The sequence below is a fragment of the Sorex fumeus genome, unplaced genomic scaffold (assembly GCF_029834395.1).
Source record: "Sorex fumeus unplaced genomic scaffold, SorFum_2.1 ptg000033l, whole genome shotgun sequence".
Lineage (NCBI taxonomy): Eukaryota > Metazoa > Chordata > Mammalia > Eulipotyphla > Soricidae > Sorex > Sorex fumeus.
The window spans coordinates 15,299,489-15,325,586 of NW_026606090.1; the positions used below are offsets into that span (position 1 = coordinate 15,299,489).

Genomic DNA, 26,098 nt, shown 5'->3' on the forward strand with positions numbered 1-26,098 from the left:
GTATAACATTATAAAATGGAACATATTCTTAGCAAAATTTTTAAGAATGACTTATTACCTAAACAAGGATCCTTCTATTAGACATAATACTTTCATTCTATTCTTCTTTACTCTTGATATATTCAAAACAAGTACCGTTAAACACCTCTTTCTGGCCTTAAGGTTTGTATTCTAAGTAACTATGTTGGGTCATTACTAAACTACACTTGTGTCTGACAATTTTGTTCTTCTACCCTTTCTCCAATACTTTACCTTTGTTCAGCTCTTGAAGTAAGCTTGAATTTTTTTTTAATCATGGTGATCTGTTTGTCCTTGTCTGAGTCTTAGGGAAGATTCAGACTGTGATGAGAGTAAGAACCCTGGGTTTGGAAGATAATGGTGTATGAGTCATATACCTGGTGCCAGGGTCAAGAACAATACCTGGTCCTACTAAGTGCACACAGATATTTGTCTTATTATTTTAATCCTAGCTATATCCCTAACCTATTTGGAACAAGTCACTATTTAACTTTGGTCCCAAATTCGTCATTATAAAACTTATGATTAAGAAAGAAGCCAAAGACCCATTTACATTATTTAGAATCAATGTTCATTATTATGCCTTCAGTTCATCACTGCTCTATACTTTGAAGTGGTCTCATCCTCTATCAGAACTTTACTATGATTCTTTGTCCAGAATGGGCGGGGCCTGTTCCTGCTTTCAGTGAGCAGCAGTGTGACAATGTTCCATTGTCTCTTTAGGACTTGGTCTGGTCCTCCTAAAACAGTGCAGTTTCTACCCATTCTCCAGAAGTGCTCAGGTGTGACGAAGTTCTTATAGCCAAGTTCATAGATCCTGGGTGGGAGGGGTGTCATAGGTCTGTTTCTTGAAGTCTAGTTAAATTAATCATCTGTATCCCATATAGTCTATTTTCAGAGGTTTAAAGTTGGAAAATGCTTAGAATTCTGTCTGTTCACCTATGGGAGTCTCCAGCCAGGCAATATAGAATGTGCCCAGTACCCTAGAATCTTTTTTTTTTGTCTCCAGGCTCATTTGCCCAGTCTATAGATTACAGAGATCTCTATCAACAAATTTTCAGAGCCAGGAGAATAGAAATGCCTAAACACAGAGAATGAGCATACCCTTCCTCATCCCTCATCCAGGTTGTCTTATTATAATTAATATACATATTAAAAGAGGTTTCCCAGTATCACTCAACAGAAAGTTAAAAATATGGAAATGTATTTGAATGCTATTTAGCAGTTTTCACTAAGAAAAGAGGAATGCAGTTCCTGAACATGCTGCATTACAGGAACTGCTAATTATCTATTTGAATGGATTACTATCCATCTGTGACAATATATCAACTGTTTACAAAAGTCAAACCACAGTCAGTACTGAAATAATCAGCCAGCAAGACCTCACTAGAAAGTGAAATGATATCATAAAAGATATGACAAGGTTTTAGGTGATTAGTGGTTGGGTAATAAAAGACAGTAGAAAGCTATAAATTTAGGATGAAGAGTAGCAATCTGACTATACAGATGGTCCCCAGATTTAAAAGATTGCCTTAGAATTATGTGAGACTTGACAAAGGTGTGAAAGCAATACATCGTGAAACCTACACTTTGAGTTAACATTCTGTTCTTTTGGGGGGATAGTGATCTATGGTTCAGTACTCTCTCAGATGATGGCAGGCACCATTGCTCTCACAGCCACATGGTCACCAGGAAATCAAACTGTCCCACAGAGCATAGTTTGGAGGTGATTTGCAGATACTGTGTTTTCCTCTATCTACAAACACCCATTCGAATGTAAGATCTTTAACATTTCTTTATGAAACAGACTTGGGTGAGATGACTCTGCCTAGCTGTGTTCTATGCATGTTTCAGGTAAAGAAGCACTAAACTCATGTTCTCAAAATCTTAGGTGTCTAAAATGCATTTTTAAATACTTAACTCATCATATTTTTAACTTCTGACAATGTGTTAGCACTGCAACCCACCCTAAGTCTAGGATAACATACACTTATCCAATGTATGTTACTCTAGTTTGTTTTGTTCAAAACGTTTTATTAGCCATGGTTTGAGATGTTGCTAATAAACATTGCATAGCAAGCTGGGGGGGGTGGCTGGGGTTCTGTGAATTTATCTGTCAGTCAGATTCATAGGAAAAGAGTAGAAGTCATTGTACCTGGTGCTGCTGCTTACCCTTATTTGGAACAACTTTTAAAAAGTTTAAGACCTCAGCCCCAGTGCCTCGATGTGTTGCTGCTAGATAATAAAACTCAGGGACATGAATAGTGGGGACGCTCTATATGGCTTAATGCAAACAGCAATGTGCTTCCTTTTCTCCACAAGGAGGAAACAATCCATATTACATCTGTGATGTCACTTCCCAAACTGAATATGCATCTCAAACCCACTCTCTGGCATGCCTGAAGGCTGAATACAAAGATGTAGTATGTGCTTCAGCATCATGGGGGCAGAGGGGGGAGCAAGGTACATAATGCACATGCAGCACAAGAAATCTCTTCTAGCAGAAGGAGCTCATCAACAAGGGTATATACTAACAAAGAGGACTGTGCTAGGAACACCAGAAGTGATCAGATCAGCTGACTTCTCTACTTTTCTAGAACAGAGATTTCTATTTCGTCAAACATCTTAGCCTGGAAGAAGAATGTCTGCCCCATCTAAAATTTGTGAACCCTGATCTAGAACCCTGGAGGCAAGATGATGAAGTTGCCTTGGAGTCCGGCTTCTTCCCTCAACATACCTTAACTCTTCACTGAAATGTTCTTCCTCCTTTGGGCAGGGGGCTCACTAAGTCAGAGAAGTCTCCACTCAACAGCATGTACAGCTGTAGGGAAGGGCTGCAAGGCCTTGTAAAAGCAAGAATGCATTTCAGTGCATAACACAGATTTGCCCCTATTGAAGCCCGACATGTGGATGATTGGGGATATGTGCAACATGAGCATAAGGCTACAGCCCCCAAATGCATACCTCAGACATGCCCAATCAGGTCCTTTGCTCTCTGTCCATCCTTTTCTAGTAGAGAGCAGTCAGATTGTGGTCATTGATGGTGTGGTGTAGTTGGCTCCCTGACTGCTCAGTGTGCCTTCCAAACAGGCATTCTCCTGACCAAAGACTCCTCTCCATCGCATGGTGCAAGGTACAGTTTCACACCTCACTGCAAACTGAGTCTTCTCTGTGGCCTCTAAGGATCTTTTTTTTTTTTAACCATTCTTGCCTCTGTCTTTTGTCTAGTACTGTGTCCTGATATTTTATTGCAGCTGTTAATCTAGAAATACGTTCCATGACCTCACAAGTTCTTCCTCTGTGGAGGACAGGGATGTCCCCTAGAGATCATTTGAAATTGTGGAGTAAGTGGCACATAGAAAGATGGTAAGCAACCAAGACACACTGGATTTACTAAGAGATGGGACAATGGAAAACTCTGCAATGCACCTCCTGTCTCCCACTGTTGGAAAGCCCTGAGATGCCTTCCTCATCAGGGTGGATATTAAAGAAACTTCCATCCCCTAAATCCACTTACCACATCAAAAAAGAAGCTCCAACAAATGATTGCTAAGGAAAGACATAAATTCAAGCTTTTAAGAATATGACAAATAGGTAAATAACAACAGAAAATAGCTGAGGAAAGTAAGAGGAAATTTTTTTGAAATGTTTAATTTATACAAAGCAATTCAATATTTAGTGAGTTAATATGAAATAACATTTTTCTTGCTAGATCATGGGCACTGTAGCCCATTCTCTGCAATTTCCTACAATGAATTTCAAAAAGCCAAATTATTAGTGCTAATTATTTCTTCTTCTTCAATTATATTAGTAACTAAGGAAACTCTTTATATAATAAGTATGATGCATGGACTTCCTTAAAGTACAAGTCATTCTGACAGCAGTTAGAATGACCTGAGAAAGCTACTATATACAAAGATTTAATTTTTTTAATTAATTTGCATTTCCCAGACATACTGGATTAGAGATGATAAAATATCATGCTCTCTAATGTGATATATTCAGAGACTTCTCATTATTGCAAGAAAATTCTCTTAATGTGACAAGTTCCACAATAACCTTTCAAAAAATTTAAATATATAGAAACCAGTCAGCATTACTTAAATGTATAATTATAACTTTTAATTGAATGAAATCATTAGGGTTCTACTTACTTGAGACATTTGAATACTTTAAATAATTTAAACATTCTTCACCAGTTTTTCATAATACTTACTTTCAAAAATTCAGAATTTCTATATTCTTAGCTTAAACAAGCTTGCATATATAACTCTGTCTCTGTCTTAGTAGGTTTTTTTGAAAAATAAGCAAAATTGGGAGCTGGAGAGACAGCACAGCAGGTAGGGTTTTTTTCCTTGCAAGTGGTCAAAGTGATTTTAATCCTGGAAACCCATATTATCCTGAGCACTCCCAGGAGTAATTTCTGAATGCGGAGTCAGGAGTAAGCCCTGGTCATCTCTGGGCAAAGCCCCCAAAACAACACAAAACAAAAAAAATAAAGATAAGCAAAATAATCAAAAAACCTTTGATCTAAGAAAATGGGAAAAATACTCAGTCCAATTATGAAGGAAGGAGAAAACATTGCAATAATAATGTACATAACATATATCACTGAAAGGAGCTAGAGAATAATACAGTTGGTAGTTTGATCCGTGGCATCACATATGGTCCTCCAAGCCTCACTTTCAAGAGTGAAAACCAAAAGTAGAGCCAGGATTAAGCTCTGAGCACTGCTGGGTGTGCTCCACCCCACCCTCCAAATAAACCCCAACAAGTATCACTGAGATTAACATGAATAATTTTATAGCAATAAATAACCTAAAAACACACAAATTGCTGAAGACTGAATCTAATAGAAGAAAATTTTAACTGACCAGTGAGAAAGGAGATTTAATTAATAAATAACAATCTTCCATTGTTAAGGCTGGAGCAATAGCACAGCGGTAGGGCATTTGCCTTACAAGTGGCCAACATGGCTGACCCAAGTTCGATTCCTCCGCCCCTCTTGGAGAGCCGAGCAAGCTACCGAGAGTATTTCGCCCGCACGGTAGAGCCTGGCAAGTTACCCGTGATGTATTCGATATGCCAAACACAGTAAAAACAAGTCTCATGATGGAGACGTTACTGGGCCTGCTCGAGCAAACTGATGAACAACGGAAGGACCGTGACCATGAATCTTCCATTAAATAAAATTCTGGACCATATTGTTTCACAAGTGAATTCTCCCAAACATTCAAACAAGAATAAGTATCAAGCTTCTCAAATTCTTCCAAAACATTGTCAAGGAAGGAATACTTCCAAACTTACTTTATGAGGCTAGCATCACCCTGATACCAGAGTCAGGTAAGAATACTACAAAAAAGTTACAGATATTTCTGATGAATACAAATGCAAAACCCCTGAACAAAATGCTATCCAACTGGATTAAAGAGCACATTATAGTGCTATACAAACGAAGCATATTTGAACAATCACAAAGGTAGGGGCCAAAGAGATAGTACAGCAGGAAAGCACCTACTGCCACACAGCCTGACTGGGCTCAGTACCCTGGTCCTGAGCCCTCCCTGGAATGAGCCATGAGCACAGAGCCAGGAATTTGTCCTAAGCATAGCTCAGTATATCCCAAAAAAGAAATTCAAGGTATCATCATGGATTAATGTGAAAAATATTGTTTAGAATCTTTTATTAAGGCACAGTTATTTACAAAGTCATTGAAAGCTGAGTTTCAGGCGTACAATGTTCCAACACCAATCCTATCTCCAGTGTCAACAACCTTCTTCCAATGACCCCAGTTTCTCTCCTGCCCCAAGCCGGCCTCTTTGGCATATTTTCTATATATATATACATATATATATTAGTGAAACACCACAAGGAACAGTTGTAAACTTACAAACTTTCGTGCTTGGGTTTCAATTATACAATGATTGAGATTCTTTTTCTAAAATTTTTTTTATGTGTGGCAAAGTTTTTAATTTTCCAAAAATGTTAATATACAAATGTACATATTCTCAAATAGACTCAATAAATTTAATCTAAAATCATCCTTTAAAACAGTAATGGAATATATAATGATATTTTCATGCATATTTGAATACACATCTCACTTTACTTAAGTTTGGTTGTTTTAGTTTTGATCTCATACTTTCAGTTTTCTTGGTTCTATGGTTCACCCCTAGACTGACAGTGTATCTGAGACCCCCACCCTCTGCCCGTTACCTTCCTTCCATCTCCTTGTTGTATTATCCTATGTACCACAATAAATAAGTTAATCCAGTATTTGTCTTTTTTCTTCTGACTTACTTTGCTTAATATATCATCCATTTACATCCAAGCTGAAATAAATTGCATGATTTAATCCTTTCAGCTATGTAGTATTCCATTCTGTTTCATACAACACCTTCATTATCCACTCATATCTTGATTGCATATCCCATCTATTGTGCTAAGTACTGCATTGAATAATGGTGGGAATATCTCCTTTTTTGGTGAATGTTTTTGTGTCTGGGGGTAGAAAATAAGAAGTGCAATAGTTGGGTCATATGGAAACTTTATTCCTACTTTTCTGAGTACTCTCAATTCTGGTTTCCATAAGAGTTGAACGGACAACATTCCCATAAGCTGTGGATAAAAGTTCCCCCTTTTAATCATATCCCCATCAACAAAGCTGAATATCCAAATCATTGAGTCTAAAACATGGAAATCATGAGATCCAACTTTAACAACTGAACTTTAAAAGATGCCTGTCAAGATGGCAGGCTGGGTTGGGGGAAGGCTGGAGGAGACCTGGGAACACTGGTGGAGGAAAGCTGGCCCTGATGCGGGGTTGGTGCTGGGACATTGTATATCTAAAACTCAACTATAAATGGTGTTTTTTTTTAAATCATTGTGCTTTAATAAAGTTTTAAAAAGTTTCCCCCTTGTGGGAATCACTAAGAAAATGATGGCTTCAAGAACCGGTCGGGATGGGAGACGTGTGCTGAAAGTAGATAAAGGACCAAACATGGTAACCGCTCAGTGTCTGAATTGCAAACCATAATGCCCAAAAATAGAGAGAGAGAGAGAGTATGGGGAATATTGTCTGCCATGCAGGCAGGGGGAGGTTGGGAAAGGGGGGTATACCAGGGATATTGGTGTTGGGGAATGTGCACTGGTGGAGGGAAGTCAAAGAATAAAGAATTTTTTCAATTTTTATGAGATAGATATTACCCTATACCAAATCAAACAGATACATCACTAAAAAGAAAAACTAAAGCCTGATATCCTGGATGGACATATATGCAAAGATCCTCAACAAAATAGTAGCAAACCAAATACAGGAAAAGAAAAAAAAACATAGAAATGACCAAGTAAGTTTTATCCCAGGTATGCAAGGGTGGTGTTTAATCTACATAAGTCAACCAATGCAATATTCCATATCAATACAATTAAAGATTAAAATCATGTAAAAAGATGCATAAAAATATTTAACAAAATCTCACACTCATTCATTTTAAAAACATTCCATCAAATTAGAATAGAATGAACTTTCTTGGTACTTTTTATGGATGACTGTGTTTGCAGAGGTTTGTATTCTGCCATTTTCACTGCTATCCTTATCTTTCTCTATTCTGTTGTGGTATTTATCTATTCCTTTGTAAAATCCTTATCTATATATCTCTATCACTTTATATCGTTCTCTATCTATTATCCTTATCTCTCTCCCTATCTTTTATATTTATACCCTTATCTTTTTTGGGGGGGTCACATTTGGCAATGCACAGGGTTTACTCCTGGCTCTGTACTCAGGAATTACTCCTGGCAGTGCTCAGGGGACCATATGGGATGCTGGGAATCGAACCTGGGTCGGCCACGTGCAAGGCAAATGCCCTACCCACTGTGATATTGCTCCAGCCCCGATATACTCTTATCTTAATACCTATATCTTTCTCTATTCCTATGTACTATCCCTATCTATCCTTTATCTATCCTCATGTGCTACTGTATAAACTTAATTTTTTCATCATCCATTTACCAGAACATTTTACTTGGAAAACATTTAAACATTCAGAAATGTTGTATGACTAGTTAATTACCCACATGCTCTTCAACTAGATTCACCAAGTGTTCAGTTTTACTTCTTTCTTCCTCTCTCCTTCCTTCCTTCCTTCCTTCCTTCCTTCCTTCCTTCCTTCCTTCTTTCCCTCTCTCACTCCCTCCGTCCCTCTGTCCCTCCCTCCCTCCTTCCCTCCCTCCCTTCCCTTCTTTCTTTTCATACTTCTATTCATTTAATATTCTGAGAGTTATTTGTAGACATTAAAACTTCACCCACAAATACAAGTTTTTCTTAAGAACCAGGGCAAACTCCTTTAAAACATAAAAAAATTAGACTGAAAAAATAGAAAATTTAACATTATAATAATACTATCATCTAGAGGCCATGTTTGAACCCCTCAAATAATAATTTAGAATATCTAAAGCTCCAGGAACAGCTCCACAAGGTCCACAAGGCAGCATCATGTTGAGCAAAAGCCAGAGAGATGAAAGGCCACAGCCTGGAGATGGTGCCCTGTTCTGTGAGGACAGGTCCACAAAGCCTTGTCTCTCTGGAAGAAATCCACTGGATGGCATTTTTAATTTTAGCGGATGTGATTCATATACAATTTTTCCTCATTTAAGAAAAAAAATTTTAGTAACATTTGGAGCTTTGGTTGGTGGATGTGCAGTAACTTTTTACACCAAAAGTATAAACTTAAACACTATGGCAACAATGTTAGCTCAAATGCAATAAAAAAATTTAAAGAAAAGAAATAAAGCAACAAATAACAATTTGTAGTTACAAACAAACCAAACCAAAACCTTTCACCCAATTTTTCTTTTCAAATGCTCTGCTAATACATTCCTGAGTTTATGTGCCTAACAAATCCTTTCAAAGAGGCAGGAAATGCTGACACATACTATGGTGAGACAGGTAGCCAACCCCCTCTCACCTCCCCCCCCCACACACATCTTTTATGTCACAAACTTGTTATGTCACATACTTGTAGCACTGTCTGCGGGTTTTTGGCTTTCTGTTGTTATTGTATTGTTGCTTTGGCCCAGACCAAGCTGTGCTCAAGGAATATTACTGGCTAGAGCTTACAGTTCACTCCTGGTGGGTCTAGGGGATCATATAAGATGCTGGGACTCAAACCTGGTCAGTCGGGTTTGAAAGTGCCCTACTCGCTGTTCTTCTCCGGCGAAGGCACTGTCTCATTTCTACTACTTCCTGTCAGGTGATTCTACAAAACGTTGCTATTGTGTCCTCATTATCAGGCAATGATAAAGTTGCAATATAGTAAATGTCAACTCACAATCAATCACAATCACAACCATCCTGTTATTCGTCAATTGCCTCGAGCAGGCCCCAGTAATGCCTCCTTCGTCCTAGCCCTGAGATTTTTTTTAAAACAGTGCCATATTCAGGGCTCTTTCAGAGTTAGGAGAATGAGACCCTTCATTGTTACTGGTATTTGGCATATTGGGTATGCCACGGGGAGTTTGCCAGACTCTGCTGTGTGGGCAGGTTACATTAGGTAGCCTGCCAGTTTGTCCAAAGTAGGAATGAGATGATAAATGTCAACTCATATCAATTCATCTATGAGCCTCAAAATTCCAAGAAAATGTCTAACTTTCTGGCATTTCTTAAAACTCAGACTTTGGGGCACCTAATTCAATATCATAGGGGGAATTTATTTCAAGTGTTGATTCCCAGGGTTTATGTCAAGCTCCAGAAATTAGCTCAGAATTTGGTTAACCAAAATGTCTGAAGCTGGGCCCCAGAAATATGTATTTTTAAAAGAATCCTGTATTATTCCAAAACACATTAATATTGGATAAACACTGAGCTAGACTTAAGACTTAAGAGTGACTAAAGTTTAATGCAGATGATATGGAATGAAATATTTTGAGAAACTGTTTTATATTGTTATGTATGGCAGGAACTCTTTTTTTTTGCCTTTTGGGTCACACCTGGCGATGCACAGGGATTATTCCTGGCTCATGCACTCAGGAATTACCCCTGATGGTGCTCAGGGGACCATATGGGATGCTGATAATCGAACCTGGGTTGGCCGCGTGCAAGGCAAATGCCCTACCCTCTGTACTGTCACTCCAACCCCATGGCAGGAATTCTTAAAATGTATTTCCACTCATGACCCAATTCTGCCTGAGAAATGCAACATGATTGAGCACTGCCAGGAACACCTCAAATCCATTACATAGTTGATATTTTTGTTTGTTTGGGGGCTACACTTGGCGGTACTCAAGGTGTCCTGACTGTGAACTCAGAGATCATTCTTGGCAGGGGTCATGAAACCAAATGGGGTGCTGGGTATCAGACCCACGTTTGCCACATACCAGGAGAGCACCCTACCTACTATATAATCATTTCAGAACCTATACGATTGATATTGACTTAATTTTTGCTTTGTATTAAGAATCTTTAACTTTGCCAAAGTTTTCATGACTCCCATATTCAGTTCCTGACCTCATATGGGATCATGACCCACAGTTTCAGAAGCTAGAATCTATGGCACTCTTACTTTTAAATATTTTGACCACAGCCCTTATCAAATAAATGTGCACATACATATACACATGTATATATACAATGATACAGACTACATATACGTCATGAAATTCAAGTTTAGTGAAATACTCTAATATCTTCTATTATATCCTATTTCATTTTTTGAATACCAAATACAGTTCACTAAATAAATTTCATAACTCTAATAAATCACAAACTGACAAATATTGATCTATAGCAATTAACTGAAATTGCTGTGTGTTCAGTTGCATAAGCAATAACCTAAAGTGAAGAAACATTGGAGAGCAGATAGATAGAGCAGATAGTTGGAGTGGGTTCAATTCCCATATACATGGGCGCCATGCAGCACAGCTTTAACATACTGTTTTTCTAGCACAAAGTTTTCCCTCATGGGAAGATTAATCTCTAGAAATTTTTCAAAGTTGTAGGTGAATCACCCTTGCCATTTTGCTTTTACTTGTTCATATTCTATTTATTTTTGCTCACCTAGCACCTTTCTGATGGAGCATGACATGTGGATTGACATGAAAAAGAATGCCTTAATAGGAGACCTATACTTTCTATTCACTAGAAAGGTTGTTTGCTATGTCTACAATAGTCTTCCATTTATCCATCAGACAAGGGTAAACCTGGTTTATCAGCAAATTCATGGCAAACCTTTGATGTGCTTGAAAGCTCCAACAGGATTGGGTGGAGGGTAGGTTCTCAATCCTGGAAGAAAGTATGACACCTAAACAAGTGAGCCTTCAACAATAGGCATTGGGGCACTGACCATCAACAGTCAAAAATATTCATAAAACTTTGACACCCCCAAAACTTCAAATAAGCTTCTGCTAATAGGAAAGAAGTCTTATGAACTTGTGGTCTTCAACCACCAATCCACAAGTGTAGAATGGCTGAAAACCAAACAGGAGATACTGTGGGTAGGACTCTTGTCTTGCACACGGCCAACCTGAGTTTGATCCCCAGCACAACATATGGTTCCTTAAGTCCTGCCAGAAGTTATCCCTGAGTGTGACATCTCCTCCCACCAAAAATAGAAAGGTTGAAAACCATTGGTTTACCACCACCCTGGAATAATTGTTGATCCATGGACCAGTATGCTGGACTGGTGCCAGTTTGCATGTATAAAGATTGAAGAACACCATTAAAGACAACATAGTAATATATATATATATAGTATATGTATTATATGCTTAGTCTTACAATAAAATAAGCTAGAAAAATACTATTAAGAAAACACAGGGAAGAAAAAATACATTTACAATATCTTCAATTGCATGAAAAGTGCTCAACAGTCAATTATATATTTAATGAAAACAATCTGCATCTAAGTGAACCCATAACGTTTAAATCTATGTTCATTATGGTCACCTGTCCTTCAGAATGGTGCACTGACTTCCATCACGACTTTCACAAATTACGGACAGGAGATAGCTCAAAGTGCATTTGCTTTTCTATGTCCAATTCAACTCATGACACCAAATACATGGTTCCTCAGCATGGGGGCAAGACTTTCACAGGTAGCTCCAGGTGTGCTTTATCACTTTCCTGGAGAATAGTTATCAATACTGTATCTCCTAGGATACTTTAAAATATCCAAGCCCAGGGTAGACACTTCCAGAGATGTTAAGACTTACCCACAAGATATATAAATTAATTCAATAATTCACACTCCTAAAGAGAGATGAAAAGTATATTGCAATACACTGAGATCAAGGGGTTTCTATTTCATTTGTTTTAAAGATATTCTATATTTTATTTCTTTGATCTCTCCTCAGTGGAAGCAATAGCATTACATTGTTGCAGGTTTTAAATTTGAACAGCTTATTGCATAGAATAGGGTTAAAACTTTTTCGCTTAAGGACTAAACAGCAAGCGGTTTAGTTTTGTTGAGACACTGAACTCTTTTACATCTAAACTCTGCAGCACAAAAGCAGCCATAAATAATATGCATACAGAGGCTTGGAGAGATAATACTATGGGACAGCTGCTTGTCTTGCATGCTGCAAACCAAGTTTGATCCCCAACACTCCACAGGGTCTCGTTAGCCAGGAGTGAGCCCTAAACACAAAGCCAGGAGTAGGCTCTAAGCATCGCCAGGTGACCCAAAAACAAATAAATATTATGTATGCAAACATGTATGCCTGCATTCCAGTGAAACTCCATAACAAAAATGACTGGTGTAAAACAATTGTTCACTGATTAATTCCAGCTTCAAAATGTTTGAATAATTGTAATTAGCATTCTGATTATGTAACCATTAATACAAAATTAGCAACTGATCATGAAAATAAATACATGTGTACTCAGTTTCAGAACTTATCCTTTTTCTACCATCTTATCATCATTTACCGGAAACATGGAACCAGCACCCTGTTTATATTAAAACTATATGGTACACAGCATCATTTGCAGAGAAACTACTCACCTATTTTCTCTTGTGAAATTCTCATGCCTCCATAGCATAATGTGGAAGTACTGTTTTGCCTTCCTTGCTAGCAGAAAATACCATACTTATTTGTTAAATGTTTTAGGGAGGTAGGGAAAATTCACTTCTGTTGCTTTTGAATACGTTTACTCCTATGTGCACATGATCAGTGAGGTAAAAACATATAACCCTAAATCTAAGAGTTTTCACTAAATAATTTCCATTCAACTGAGACGGTTTCATCAAGGATCTTAACCCAGTTATCATTTCTGGTTCTTACAGATCTCTCAAAATGCATATTAATAGAAGCCAGAAGAGTGAGAGTAGTGTCAAGTGGATGAGATCCTGCACAGTTCTGACTCAGTCTTTGAAGCCATGGTGCAGATGGCATCTCTTGCCAGCATTTCCCCCTCAGTGCCCATTGTGCATTGTAAAGTCCCTGAATCTGCAGTGCCAAGAGTGATGGCATCCAGGCACATGGGAGCCTGGAGCTGCTTGTCCTCCCCACCCCTTCTGCTCAGGGAAAGCTCCTTACTGTAAAGGTCAACTTGCTACATATGCGGATCAGTACCAGATAGAGCGGTCTCCTACAGAAGGGGCACATCGAACCCCACACATACCCCCAAGGTGAGCATCAGTTTATCTTTTAATTTGCCATGGTATTGAGGAAAATAATGCAAAATCAGAGGTTTCGGCCTTGGATGTTACTTCTGAACTTGATTATCATGACTTCTTATTGCAAGATAACATTGTACTTACTTGGAAGTGTTTTCAAGTATTCCTTTGACCTCATTCATTTCTTCTTTCCCAAAGTAAACAACTGTGAGGTGAATTCTCCCATCCTGTTGTATGCATATTTCCCTAGGAACAAAACAAAGAAAAGTCTAGTCCAATTCCACAGAAACAAGCAAGAGGCAAACAAAAACCACAGAGAGGATCTTGGTGTTAATTCACGACTCAAGAACCAAGGGGAACTGAGACATTTCCACCTGGTTATAGAAATGACCTTGTTTGTTAAATATTTCCAGGCACCTGGATCCTTAGACTCCAAGGGACTAGCAACCCTCACAGGGCTAGTTTCTAACTCTTGTCAGGTATAGAACTGCTTCCCCACAGCAACATAGCTAATCTCGTAATCTCAGAGACTCGATCCTCCTTAGAGGGTTTACTCAAATATATGTCTATCACCTATAAACATATATTTAGACATATATGTAGATATATGTAGCAATGTAGCACTGTCCTCCCATTGTTCATCGATTTTCTCAAGTGGGCACCAGTAATGTCTCCATTGTGAGATTTGTTGTTACTGTTTTTGGCATATTGAATATGCTATAGGGAGCTTTCCAGGCTCTGCTGTGCAGGAGGGATACTCTCTGTAGCTTGCCGGGCTCTCCGAGAGGGATGGAGGAATTGAACCCAGGTCGGCCACGTGTGTAGCTATCTATCTATCTATCTATCTATCTATCTCTCTCTCTATATATATATATCACACATACGAATGACTAATCACATGCATATGTAAATACATGCACATGTGTACACATATAAACCACTTTCATGTGTGTATATATAGATACTGTATGATATATATATATATATATATACACACACATACAGGTGTAGTGTGTAATTTTAATAGTTGTTCTTAGGAAGTAATCTTTAAATGGAAAAAACTTACTATAGTAGATTGTGGTAGATAGTAGTTTGTGATATTTTACACTTTATGTATCCTTCCGTTTTTTAAATTTTGTCTGTGTATTGGCTAAATCTCCCTTACTCCCAAACAACAATGTACTTCATAGTGAAGAAAATTCAAAAGGAAAGAAATATCAGGATCTGAGGTGACAATGGGCTCCAGGCACTAGGGCTGACCCTGGTTCTAGGGTCAGGACTGTTTCTTTTCTCTAAGCGAAGGAAGCACTATTCAGGAAGTCAAACTGATGACAGAGTTCCAAACTACAGAAAAGGGAGCTGGAAGCAAGGCATGGGACTGAGAGCTACCTCAAGAGTTCCCTTACAGCCCTGTCCCTCTACTCAATTTTCACCTACCAAAAACAAATTTCTCAGTCCATAAAAGATTTCTTAACACACTTGCCAGAAACACTTCAATTAATCTCCTTTGCTAAGATAAAATAAAAGGACACACACTGAACCAAAAGCCCCCAAACTGGATTTTAACACTGTCTTTGCAGTTGAAAAGAATCTATTCCTTAGGGTATGGTATGCCAGCAAGTCAATCTGTACCTGTGAGGTGAGTGTATCAGCAGCCTGATGGCAATGTCAGACTTTCAGATACCCCAAAATTGCTTCTGTGCCTTTGGCCAGACCCCAAAAACTTGGGGTAAAGTTTACCAAGAAAGTAAATGGCCAAAAGTTAGGTATATGGGAGACACACCCACAAACCACCTCCGGCTGAGCTATATAATTGGAGGCATGGCCTCTCTGGTTCCTGATCGAACTACTTAAAGGTCATGATACCAGAGACTCAGAAACGAATCTCGGAACCCAAAGGTTTTTGGCAGAAATGCATCCTGTTCCTGCAGTAGGTTACTGGTGCTGGGCCACTCCAGGTGGGAATAGGTTTCGTGCCTTGACCTGTTCCCCCTGGCGGCCTGGTGATCACCATCCTCCAGAGGCCACTGGACAGTCAGGTTTGGGCCTGCAGTGATGAGACACACGGGGCCTCACATATGGGGGTGGAGCCGACTCTTTCTCCCCATCCTAATGAGACCCCGAGTCGCCGCCTACAAATGGCCTCTCTGGCTCTTGATCAAGCTGATTAGTGGCCATGATACCGGAGACCCAGAAACAAATCTTGAAACCCAGCGGCTTTTGGCAGAAATGCATCTGGATTGCATAAAAGGTGGCCACCACCTCAGAGCTTATTGGAAAGCCAGGTATGAGCCGGCGGTGATGGGGCAACTGCAGTTTCATGGGAAGGGGGCGGTACTGGCTCGTCCTTCACGCCCTACCGAGGTCACGAGTTGCTCTCCACAAATGGCTCTCTGGCAGTTATGGCTCCAGAGGCAAAAGGACTTAATCCAGAGCCTGGAAGCTTGTGGCATAAAAGTGAGTGAACCATGTGTTAAACTACGGCACCATGCCTCCCCGGGAGGGAAAGGGTGTTGCTCCCTTCCGCCTTTCCCCCCCTGGCAGCAAGGTGGCTGCCACCTCAGAGCTTATTGGAAAGCCAGGTATGAACCGGTGGTGAAGGGGCAACTGCAGTCTCATGGGAAGGAGGGCAGTACCAGCTCGTCCTTTATGCCCTACCGAGGTCATGAGTTGCCCCCCACAAGCGGCTCTCTGGCATGGCCATGACTCCAGAGGCAAAAGGACTTAGTCCAGAGCCCAGCAGCTTGCAGAAGAAAAGTGAATGGACCATGCGTTAAACTACGGCATCATGCCTCCCCAGGAGGGAAAGGGTGTTGCTCCCTTCTGCCTTTTTCCCTCCCCGGTAGCAAGGTGGCCGCCACCTCAGAGCTTATTGGAAGGCCAAGTATGAGCTGGCAGTGATGGGGCAACTGCAGTCTCATCGGAAGGGGGCGGTACCGGCACATCCTTCATGCCCTACCAAGGTCACGAGTTACCCCCCACGAGTGGCTCTCCGGCACTGCCATAACACCAGACACACAGAAACCAATCTTGTAATTATCTGGCTCTTTGCAGAAATCCAAAATCGTGGCTGTGTGATATTATATGACACTCATAACCAGCTATAGAAAACAAAATGTTTCACAATACCTTTTCAGCAATCCTGAATGTTTGGGAGGAAATTCTAAACAATAATGGTGCATCTTTTGTCGAAATAATAAGTGCAATCAATGTAGAGAAGAGTTAAGTTGAAATCGTCTGCCTCACAAGCATTTGGGGGAGTGGGAAGGGGGGATATACTGGGGTTCTCGGTGGTGAAAAATGAGTACTGGTGAAGGGAAAGGTGTTTGATCATTGTATGACCGAGACTTGTTTTTATTTCTTGAAGTGGTGTTTTTTAGTTTTCTTTGTACAGTTTTTTCACCTCTTTAGTTAAGCTGATTCCAAGGTACTTGATTTTCTAAGGCACGATTGTGAATGGGATTGTTTTTAATATCTCTTTCTTCTCTTTCATTATTTGTATATTGGAAAGCCATGTAATTTTGCATATTGGTTTGTAACCTGCCTATATAACCTACTATAACCTATATAACCTACTATACAGATCTGTTCTTTCTTTCTTTCTTTCTTTCTTTCTTTCTTTCTTTCTTTCTTTCTTTCCTTCCTTCCTTCCTTGTTTCTTTCTTTCTTTCTTTCTTTCTCTTTTTGGGTCACACCTGGCGATGCACAAGGGTTACAATTTGCTTTGCACTCAGGAATTACCCCTGGCAGTGCTTGGGGGACCATATGGGATGATGGGAATCGAACCCGGGTCAGCCGTGTGCAAGGCAAATGCCCTACTCGCTGTACTATTGCTCCAGCCACACAAACCTGTTGTTTCCAGTAGCTCCTTAGAGTCTTGAGAATTTTCTTAGTATCAAGTCATCTAAAAATAGTGATACCTTGACTTCTTCCTTTCCTATCAGAATGCCCTTGATATCTTTTTCTTGCCCAACTACTATAGTAAGTAGAGTACTATCTTGGATAGAAGCGGTGGGAGTGGAAAACTTTGTCTTGTCCCCGACCTTAGAGGGAAGGTAACTGTATCTCATGGTGTTTCACTAATAAAAATTTAAAAACAAAAAAGAATAATACTTGCTGTGGACTTGTGGTAGATGACTTTGTCTAAACTGAGGAAAATATCTTCACTTCCCATTTTATTGAGAGTTTTGTTTTAATCATAAATGGGTGCTTGATGTTGTCAAATGCTTTCTCTGCATCTATTGATATGATTATATGATTTTTGTCTTTTCTTTTATTGCTATGGTGTATTATGACTATTGACTTGTGAGTGTTGAACCACCTTTGCATCTTCTGGATGTATCCTATTTGTTCGTTATCAGCCAAAGTTGAAGTAGAGTAAAACATACAAAATGAATTTCAGAGATCCAAATTCCTGAGAATCTCTTGGGGAACACCCCATTTCCTCTTGTGGCTTTGCATTCATGCCACAATCCCACCTGGTTATTTTAACACCTCACTTAGAAACATAAAAAATATGTTTCTGTTTATCCAAGATCCTGTCCTTCCAAGATATTTTTGGTTTTTGCTGGATACCAACAGTTACTTATCATCTGAGATATCATAACACAGATTAAAGAAGACTAAGATGTATTTTTATTCTTATCATGGTCACTTACACACTTACATTTCTCTCAAGAGGCCTAAAGTTGTAGTTTTCAGTCTTTTTACATCATGGAAGAGTTAAAATAGGAGAAATGTTTCACAAATAATTAAGGCAAAGTGAACAATCATTATTTATAATGAGAATATTTATATATGACTATAACAGAAATGTTACAGTGATACATGTATACAGTGTAGTAACTAGGAATTACTTTTCCACGGACCATCAGTAAATTTCTGTGCATTGTCACTGCCACCCATGAATGGGCAGCTAAAGTCACTAACTTCTAGCACATGAGGGTCTCTGAGCTCTTTCACTGTTCTGTAAGACTGCACTGTGGATACAAGCACTGGGCTGTTGCTTGCACCTTTGCACATGACCTGCTAGAGCATGTGGCTGGATATGCAATTAGTTTCCTGATCCCCAAGATGGTATCTGCGTGGCTTAGATCACTGTGGGAAGAAAGGAATGCACCTGTGAACTCTGGCTGCTCTGGTCTTACTGGGGAGGATTCCACCACAGAGCTGTGTGGTGTGTATGGCCAGCTGGAAGAAGGCCCACAACCTTCAAACATAATCTTGTGGGGAACGACTTGTCTCCGTGAGATGACTGGAGTCCTATTTGCAGGAGACACTGCACTCTTAGGAAAGAAACTCATCCTATGGCGGCTTTCCTAGCTCAGCAATACTGACATATGAACCCAATAATCCTCTCCGGAGAGGAGCTGGCATGTTTCTTGCAGGATATGGAAGACGCCTGGTTACTACCTGCAAGCCAGGATCACTCCCGTTCCCTCACCACAGCTGCGAGTGAAAGAATATATCTAGACTTTACCCAACTGTGCTTGTTCAGAACTCTGACTTAGTGAAGAGCTGGGTTCAGTAACTATATCTGAGATATTATGGGGCTGCAAATTCTGAAAAGGCTCCACATCTCTGGGTTCTGTCTTGCTTTCCCCTCTTTGTGGGGATTCATTGGTGAGTCCTCAGGAAAATGAGTTTAAAGAAGCGGGACTTAAAGAAAAGTTAATTACAAAAACTGCTGGAATTTTAGCCAGGACTTGTGAGTTGATGTGGCCATGCCTGGATGATGGTGATACTGTTGCTGGGTGCTGTGACAGCAGCTTCTAGGGCAGCATTGGGCGCTAAGATCTTCGGCTTTTGCATGAGAAGCTAGTCTGCTCTATGCTGCTTAACCTGGGTAGTTGATGGAGGCTTAACTTGTGTCTGAACACAAGTACAAAATCCCTAAACATCCCTGAAGATACTGGGTCATCTAGATACTGTACAGTCATCAAGATACTGTACATCTTCCATTGTAGAAGAGTCAGGGCAGAAAAACTATATTCTTAGAGCTGGGGGACTGGCTCTTATGCCTTACCAGAGGACCAATCTAAAGAAACACCAGTTCAATAATAAAAATGTACTTAAGCACCTTACAGTATAACACATTATTCTTATTGGAATAAGATGAGGTAAGTTAGATAAATAAAATAAATAAAAAAGTAAAATAATCAAAGTCCAACCTTACTTGGGACCAACCATATGAATTTTTCTAGAATTCTCCAGGTTTTAATGTTGAAAGTCCATTTCCAGGAGACATCTCAGGGCTAGGAAAATTGGGACAATTGGTCACCCTACCTATTTCAGGTACTTTACTGTATAATGGAAGGATGGATGATTAATTACAGTATTGCAGGTATCATGATCCCAAGAATGGCTAATTCCCAGTGGGTAATGGAGAAGGGGTATTGAAGAAGAGAGAGTAGCCAGGCTGAGTGTTAAGAAAGGAGATACCCCCAAGATGGGGTGCACTCTCACAATGCAAGAAAATGATTCTGTTTTAAGTAAGCTTTCTACTCAAATAGCTTAATTATTAGAATAAGATACATTTAACTTTTAATTATTTCTTATGTAAATGAAGTAATACACCTATAAATCTGAAAACTACCTAATTAGTGGTGCACAGACCTACATCAAGAGTTACACCTGGTTATGAGCAGGGAAACATGAGGCTTAATTCCTGTACTATCTCCCTGACAACAATAAATATTTTAAAGTACCTGGTGGGGGTGGTGTCTGGAGCCACAACTGGGCAAGGACTGAGCAGGTTTTCAAGCTCAGATCTCCAAGGGAATGGAAGCTGGGCAGGCCACTGCCACTAGGAGCTGAATTTCAATTACTCTCACAATCTACCCCAATCTAGGTACAGGCCCAGTTAGAGTGGCTTCCAGAACCATGGCCAGATCAGTGGCTGCTAGTTATTCTCCTCTCCATATCCAATAAAAAAACATAAATTAGCCTCTTATGTGGAACTTTCACTAGGGCAGCCCAATCACCAAAAACACATTAAGCCAATAATTCATTAGCCCTACCTCAATTAATATTACAAAAAAAACACAACAGTAAACAGTAACAGTGAGTGGGAAAGTCTAAATCGCACAGTTAAAAATGATAAAACAACAGAGAAGCTGACCAAGCTTAGTTAGTGAAGAAACTAGCCCAGAAGAGCCAACCAGTAGTGAAGCACTAGACAACCTCTCTGACAAGGAATTTAGAAGGGAGCAACTGAAGATGCACAGGGAGCTAACAGAAGCAAGGGAATGCACTGCCAATAAAATACAAGAGGATTTGAGAGTAGAAACGTGAAAAATGCAAACAAAATTACAAACGGAAATCACAGATCTGAAAAACCTAATGTGTGAATAGAAAAACTCAGAGAGATGTAAAGAAAACCCTGATGAATAAGCAACTGCCAGACATCATTGCTAAGATGTTCCCAGAGCTTACAAGCACATGCAACCAAAATCAGGAGGCCCGAAGGGTACCAGCTGCAAGAAATCAAATAAAAATACTCCAAAACATGTCCTGATCAGAATGACAAAAACAAGAGATAAAGACAAAATTCTGAAAGCAGCAAGAGCAAAGAAAGAAATCATCTATAAAGGAGCATCCTTAAGATTTATAGTCAACTATCTGATGAAACTCTAGGGCCCGAAGACAGTGGTGGGATATAGTGAAAAAGCACAATGAAATAAATACCTCACCAAAAATACTTTACCAAGCTAGACTCTTATTCCTAACAAAAGGGACAACACACAGTTTCACAGACAAACAACAATTCAGGAACTTAATAGACTCAAAACCGTGGTTACAAGAACTACTAAACAAGCTACTTTAAGACAAGTCAAGCCCGCCCCTCAAATACCCCAAACTTTGGCAGAAAGATGGGACAAAACCCCATAATAATCTCTCTCAATGTCAATGGGCTAAATGCATCAATTAAAAGACAAAGAGTGGCAGGATGTATCAGAAAATTGAAGCTATGTTAAGAGGAAAGTTTATAGCTCTACAGGCATTCCTCAGGAAGGAAGAGAGAGCCCACATAAATAACCTAACCTCACAGATTAAAAGCTTAGAGAATGACCAACAAAAGGAGCCCAACACAGGCAGAAGGAAGAAAATAATAAAGCTCAGAGAAGAAATTAACAAAATGGAGGCCCAAAAAACAATCCAAAAGATCAATGAAACCAAGAACTGGTTCTTTGAGAAAATAAGCAAGATCGATAAACCTTTAGCAAGACTCACAAAGAAAGGGAGAGAGAAAATCCTAATAAACTGGATCAGAAACGAAAAGGGGGACATCACAACAGAAACTACAAAAATTCAAAGGATCCTCAGAGATTAGTTTGAGAATCGTTTTGCCATAAAACAAGACAACCCTGAGGAAATGGATAACGTTCTGTATTCCTATAGCCTCCCAAGGCTGAACCAAGATGACCTCGGGTACCTAAACAGATCTATCACCATCAAGGAAATTGAAACAATAATAAATTCTCTCCCAAAACAAAAGTCCTAGCCCAGATAGATTCACTAGTGAATTCTTCCAAAACTTTAAAAAGGACTCACTCTCAATTCTTTTCAAGCTTTTCCAGGAAATTGAACCAGAAACACTTGCAGTTTCTATGAAGCAAATATCACCGTGATACCAAAAGTAGATAGAGAAACCACCAAGAAAGAAGATTACAGGCCCATATCCCTGATGAACACTGATACAAAGATCCTCAACATAATCCTAGCAAACAGAATCCAATAACTCATCAAAAAGATCATATACTATGACCAAATAGGATTCATTCTGGATGGTTGAATGGATGGTTTATTGCAAGGATGGTTTAACATTCGCAAGTCAATCACCACAATCCATCATATCAATAAAAGAAAAGATAAAAACAGTATGATAATATCAACAGATGCAGAGAAAGCATTTAACATGATCCAGCACCCGTTTATGATGAAAACTCTCAGCAAAATGGGCATTGAAGGAACTTTCCTCAATATAGTCAAAGCATTCTACCACAAACCACAGCAAGCATCATTCTCAATGTGGAGAAACTAAAAATCTTCCCTTTGAGATTGGGGACAAGATTGCCTACTCTCACCACTCCTGTTCAATATAGTACTGGAAGTTCTGGCCATAGCATTTAAAACAAATCAAGGAAAAGCATATAGGAAAGAAAGAGGTCAAAATATCACTATTTGCAGTCGATATGATACTATACTTAGAAAATCCTAAAGACTCTCAAAAAATATCCCAGAAACAATAGGCTAGTATAGTAAAGTGGCAGGCTACAAAATCAATACCCAAAAGCCCATGGCTTTCCTATATAATGAAAGAGAAGAAAGAGAGATTTAAAAAAAAAACTCCCATTCACAATAGTGCCTCAGAAAATCAAGTACCTCAGAATCAGCTTAACTAAAGAGGAGGAGGACCTATACAAAGAAAATTACAAAACACTACTTCCAGAAATAAATGAGGACACTAGAAAGTGGAGACACATCCCCTACTCGTGGTTAGAAAGGATTAACATTATCAAAATGGCAATACTCTCCAAAGCACTATACAGATTTAATGTGGTTCCTATCAAGATATCTATGACATTCTTCAAAGAAATAGACAAAACACCCTTGAAATTTATATGGAACAATAAACCCTGACTAATAGCTAAAGCAATCCTTGGGAAAAAGAAGATGGGTGGTATCACCTTCCCCAACTTCAAAATGTACCACAAAGCAGTAGTAAGTAAAACAGCATTATCTTGGGCTAGAAACAGACCTGCAGACCGATGAAACAGAGTTGAATATTCGTCACAGACTCTCAAATATATAATCACTTAATCTTTGATAAAGGAGCAAGAAATGTGAAATGGAACAGGGAAAGTCTCTTCAACAAGTGGTGCTGGGAAAATTGGACAGCTACCTGCAAAAAAATGAACTCTGACCTCTGTCTAAGGCCAGGCACAAAAGTCAGATCAAAGTGGATTAAAGACCTCAATATCAGACCTGAATCCATAAGGTACATGGAGGAAAATGCAGAACCCTCCATGACATTGAAGATAAAAGCATCTTTAAGGATGAAACTCCACTGACCAGCAAGTGGAAACAAACATAAACAAACGGGACTGTATTAAACTAAGAAGCTTCTGCACCTCAAAAGAAACAGTGACCAAAATACAGGAGCCCAAGAAATGGGAAATGTTATTTACCCAATACCCATCTATTAAGGGGTTAATTTCCAGGATATACAAGACCCTAGTAAAATTGTACAAGAAAAAACCTCCAACCCCATCAAAAATTGGGGAGAAGAAACTTCCTCAAAAAAGAAATACAAATGTCCAAAAGGCACATGAAAAAATCCTCCCCATTGCTAACCATTAGGGAGATGCAAATCAAAAATAACAATAAGATATCACCTCACACTACAGAGACTGGCACACATCAAAAAACAAGAACATCGGGGGTATGGTGCTGCCAGCAGGTCAATCTGTACCTGTGGGGCGAGTGCATCAGCAGCCTCATGGCACCGTCAGACTTTCAGATACCCCTAAATTACTGCTGTGCCTTTGGCAAGACCCCAAAAACTTGGGGCAAAGTTTTCCAAGAAAGTAAATGGCCAAAAGATAGGTATGTGGGAGACACACCCACAAACTACCTCCGGCCCAGCTATATAATTGGAAGCATGGCCTCTCTGGTTCCTGATCAAACTGGTTAGAGGCCATGATCCCACAGACTCAGAAAGAAGTCTTGGAACCCAGCAGCTTTTGGCAAAATGCATCCGTACCCCACAGTAGGTTACTGGTGCTGGGCCACTCCAGGTGGGAATAGGTTTTGTGCCTTGGCCTGTTCCCCATGGCGGCCTGGTGACCACCATCCGCAGAGGCCACTGGACAGTCAGGTTTGGTCCTGCAGTGATTAGACACGTGGGGCCTCACGGGATAGGGGTGGAACCGGTCCTTTCCTCCTCATCCCAACAAGACCCCAAGTTGCCACCTACAAACAACCTCTCTGGCTCCTGATCAAGCTGATTAACGGCCATGATTCCAGAGACTCAGAAACAAATCTTGAAACCCAGAAGCTTTTGGCAGAAATGCATCCAGACTGCATACAAGGTGGCCGCCGCCTCAGAGCTTATTGGAAAGCCAGGTATAATCTGGCAGTGATGGGTCAACTTCAGTCTCATAGGAAGGGGGGCGGTACTGGCTCATCCTTCATGCCCTAGCAAGGTCACGAGTTGCCGCCCTCCCCCAGGCTCTCCGGCACAGCCATAACACCAGAAGCACAGAAACCAATCTCATAATTATATGGCTCTTTGAAGAAATCTAAAATCATTATATGATTCTCATAACCAACTATAGAAAACAAAGTATTTCACAATGTCTTTTCAGCAATTATGATTGTTGGGGGTGGGGGGAAATGCTAAACAATAATGGTGCATCTTTTGTCAAAATAATGGATGTAATCAATATAGAGAAGAGTTAAGTAGAAATCATCTGCCTCATAGGCATTGGGAGGGGTTGGAGGGGGGTATATTGAGGTTCTTGGTGGTAAAAAATGAGTACTGGTGAAGGGAAAGGTGTTTGATCATTGTATGATTGAGACTTAAACCTGAAAACTTTGTAACTTTTCCCACAGTTATTCAATAGATAAATATAAGAAGAAAAAAATAAAATTATGAAAAAAAAAGTAAGGTGGAGTTCATGCCCAATTCAATCAGGTAATCAGTGGTGAATAAATAGCAGTACTCCTACATAAAAAAAAAAACAACCATTGCTGGCACGGATGTAGGGATAAAGGGACTCTCTTTCATGTTGCTGACAATGTTGACTATTCCCACCATTTTGGAGAACAATATGGGCATTCCTTCCAAAACTAGAAATTGAGCTTCCATATGACCCAGCAATACCACTTCTGGTAATATATCCCAAGGGTGCAAAAAAGCACAGTAGAAATGACATCTGCACCTGTATGTTCATTGCAGCTCTGTTCACAATGCCAGAATCTAGAAACAACCTGAGTGCCCAAGAACGATGACTGGTTAAGGAAACTTTGATACATCTAGACAATGAAATACTATGCAGCTGATAAGAAAGATGAGGTCATGAAGTTTGCCTATAAAAGGATGGACATGGAGAATATCATGCTAAGTGAAATGAGTGAGAAAGAGAAACAGACATAGAAGGACTGCATCATTTGTGGGATATGAAATAGCATATTATGAAACTGAAACCCAAGGACAGTAGACATAGCAGGGAATATTGCTCCATAATCAGAAGTCCACATCATGAGCTGAGGGAGAAGGCAGCTGGAAAAGAGAAGGGATCATTAAGTCACAGAGTGTTGGAGAGATCATTCAGGATCAGAGATGTGTGCTGAAAGTAGATAAAGGACCAAATATGATAGCCTCTCAGTATCTGTATTGCAAACCACAATGCCCAAAAGTAGAAAGAGAGTATGGGGAAATTGTCTGTCATAGTGGCAGTGGG

General features: G+C 39.7%; 1 protein-coding gene across 5 annotated transcripts in view; it reads right to left on the reverse strand.

Moving 5' to 3' along the window:
- The window catches only part of CSGALNACT1 (chondroitin sulfate N-acetylgalactosaminyltransferase 1), a 419,176-nt gene that overhangs the window by 12,082 nt on the left and 380,996 nt on the right, over positions 1-26,098 (reverse strand). For all 5 annotated transcript variants that reach the window (XM_056116700.1, XM_056116697.1, XM_056116699.1 and 2 more), the window contains one exon: positions 13,776-13,877. In XM_056116700.1, the coding sequence (XP_055972675.1) occupies positions 13,776-13,877 (102 nt within the window). The remainder of the gene's footprint in view (positions 1-13,775; positions 13,878-26,098) is intronic.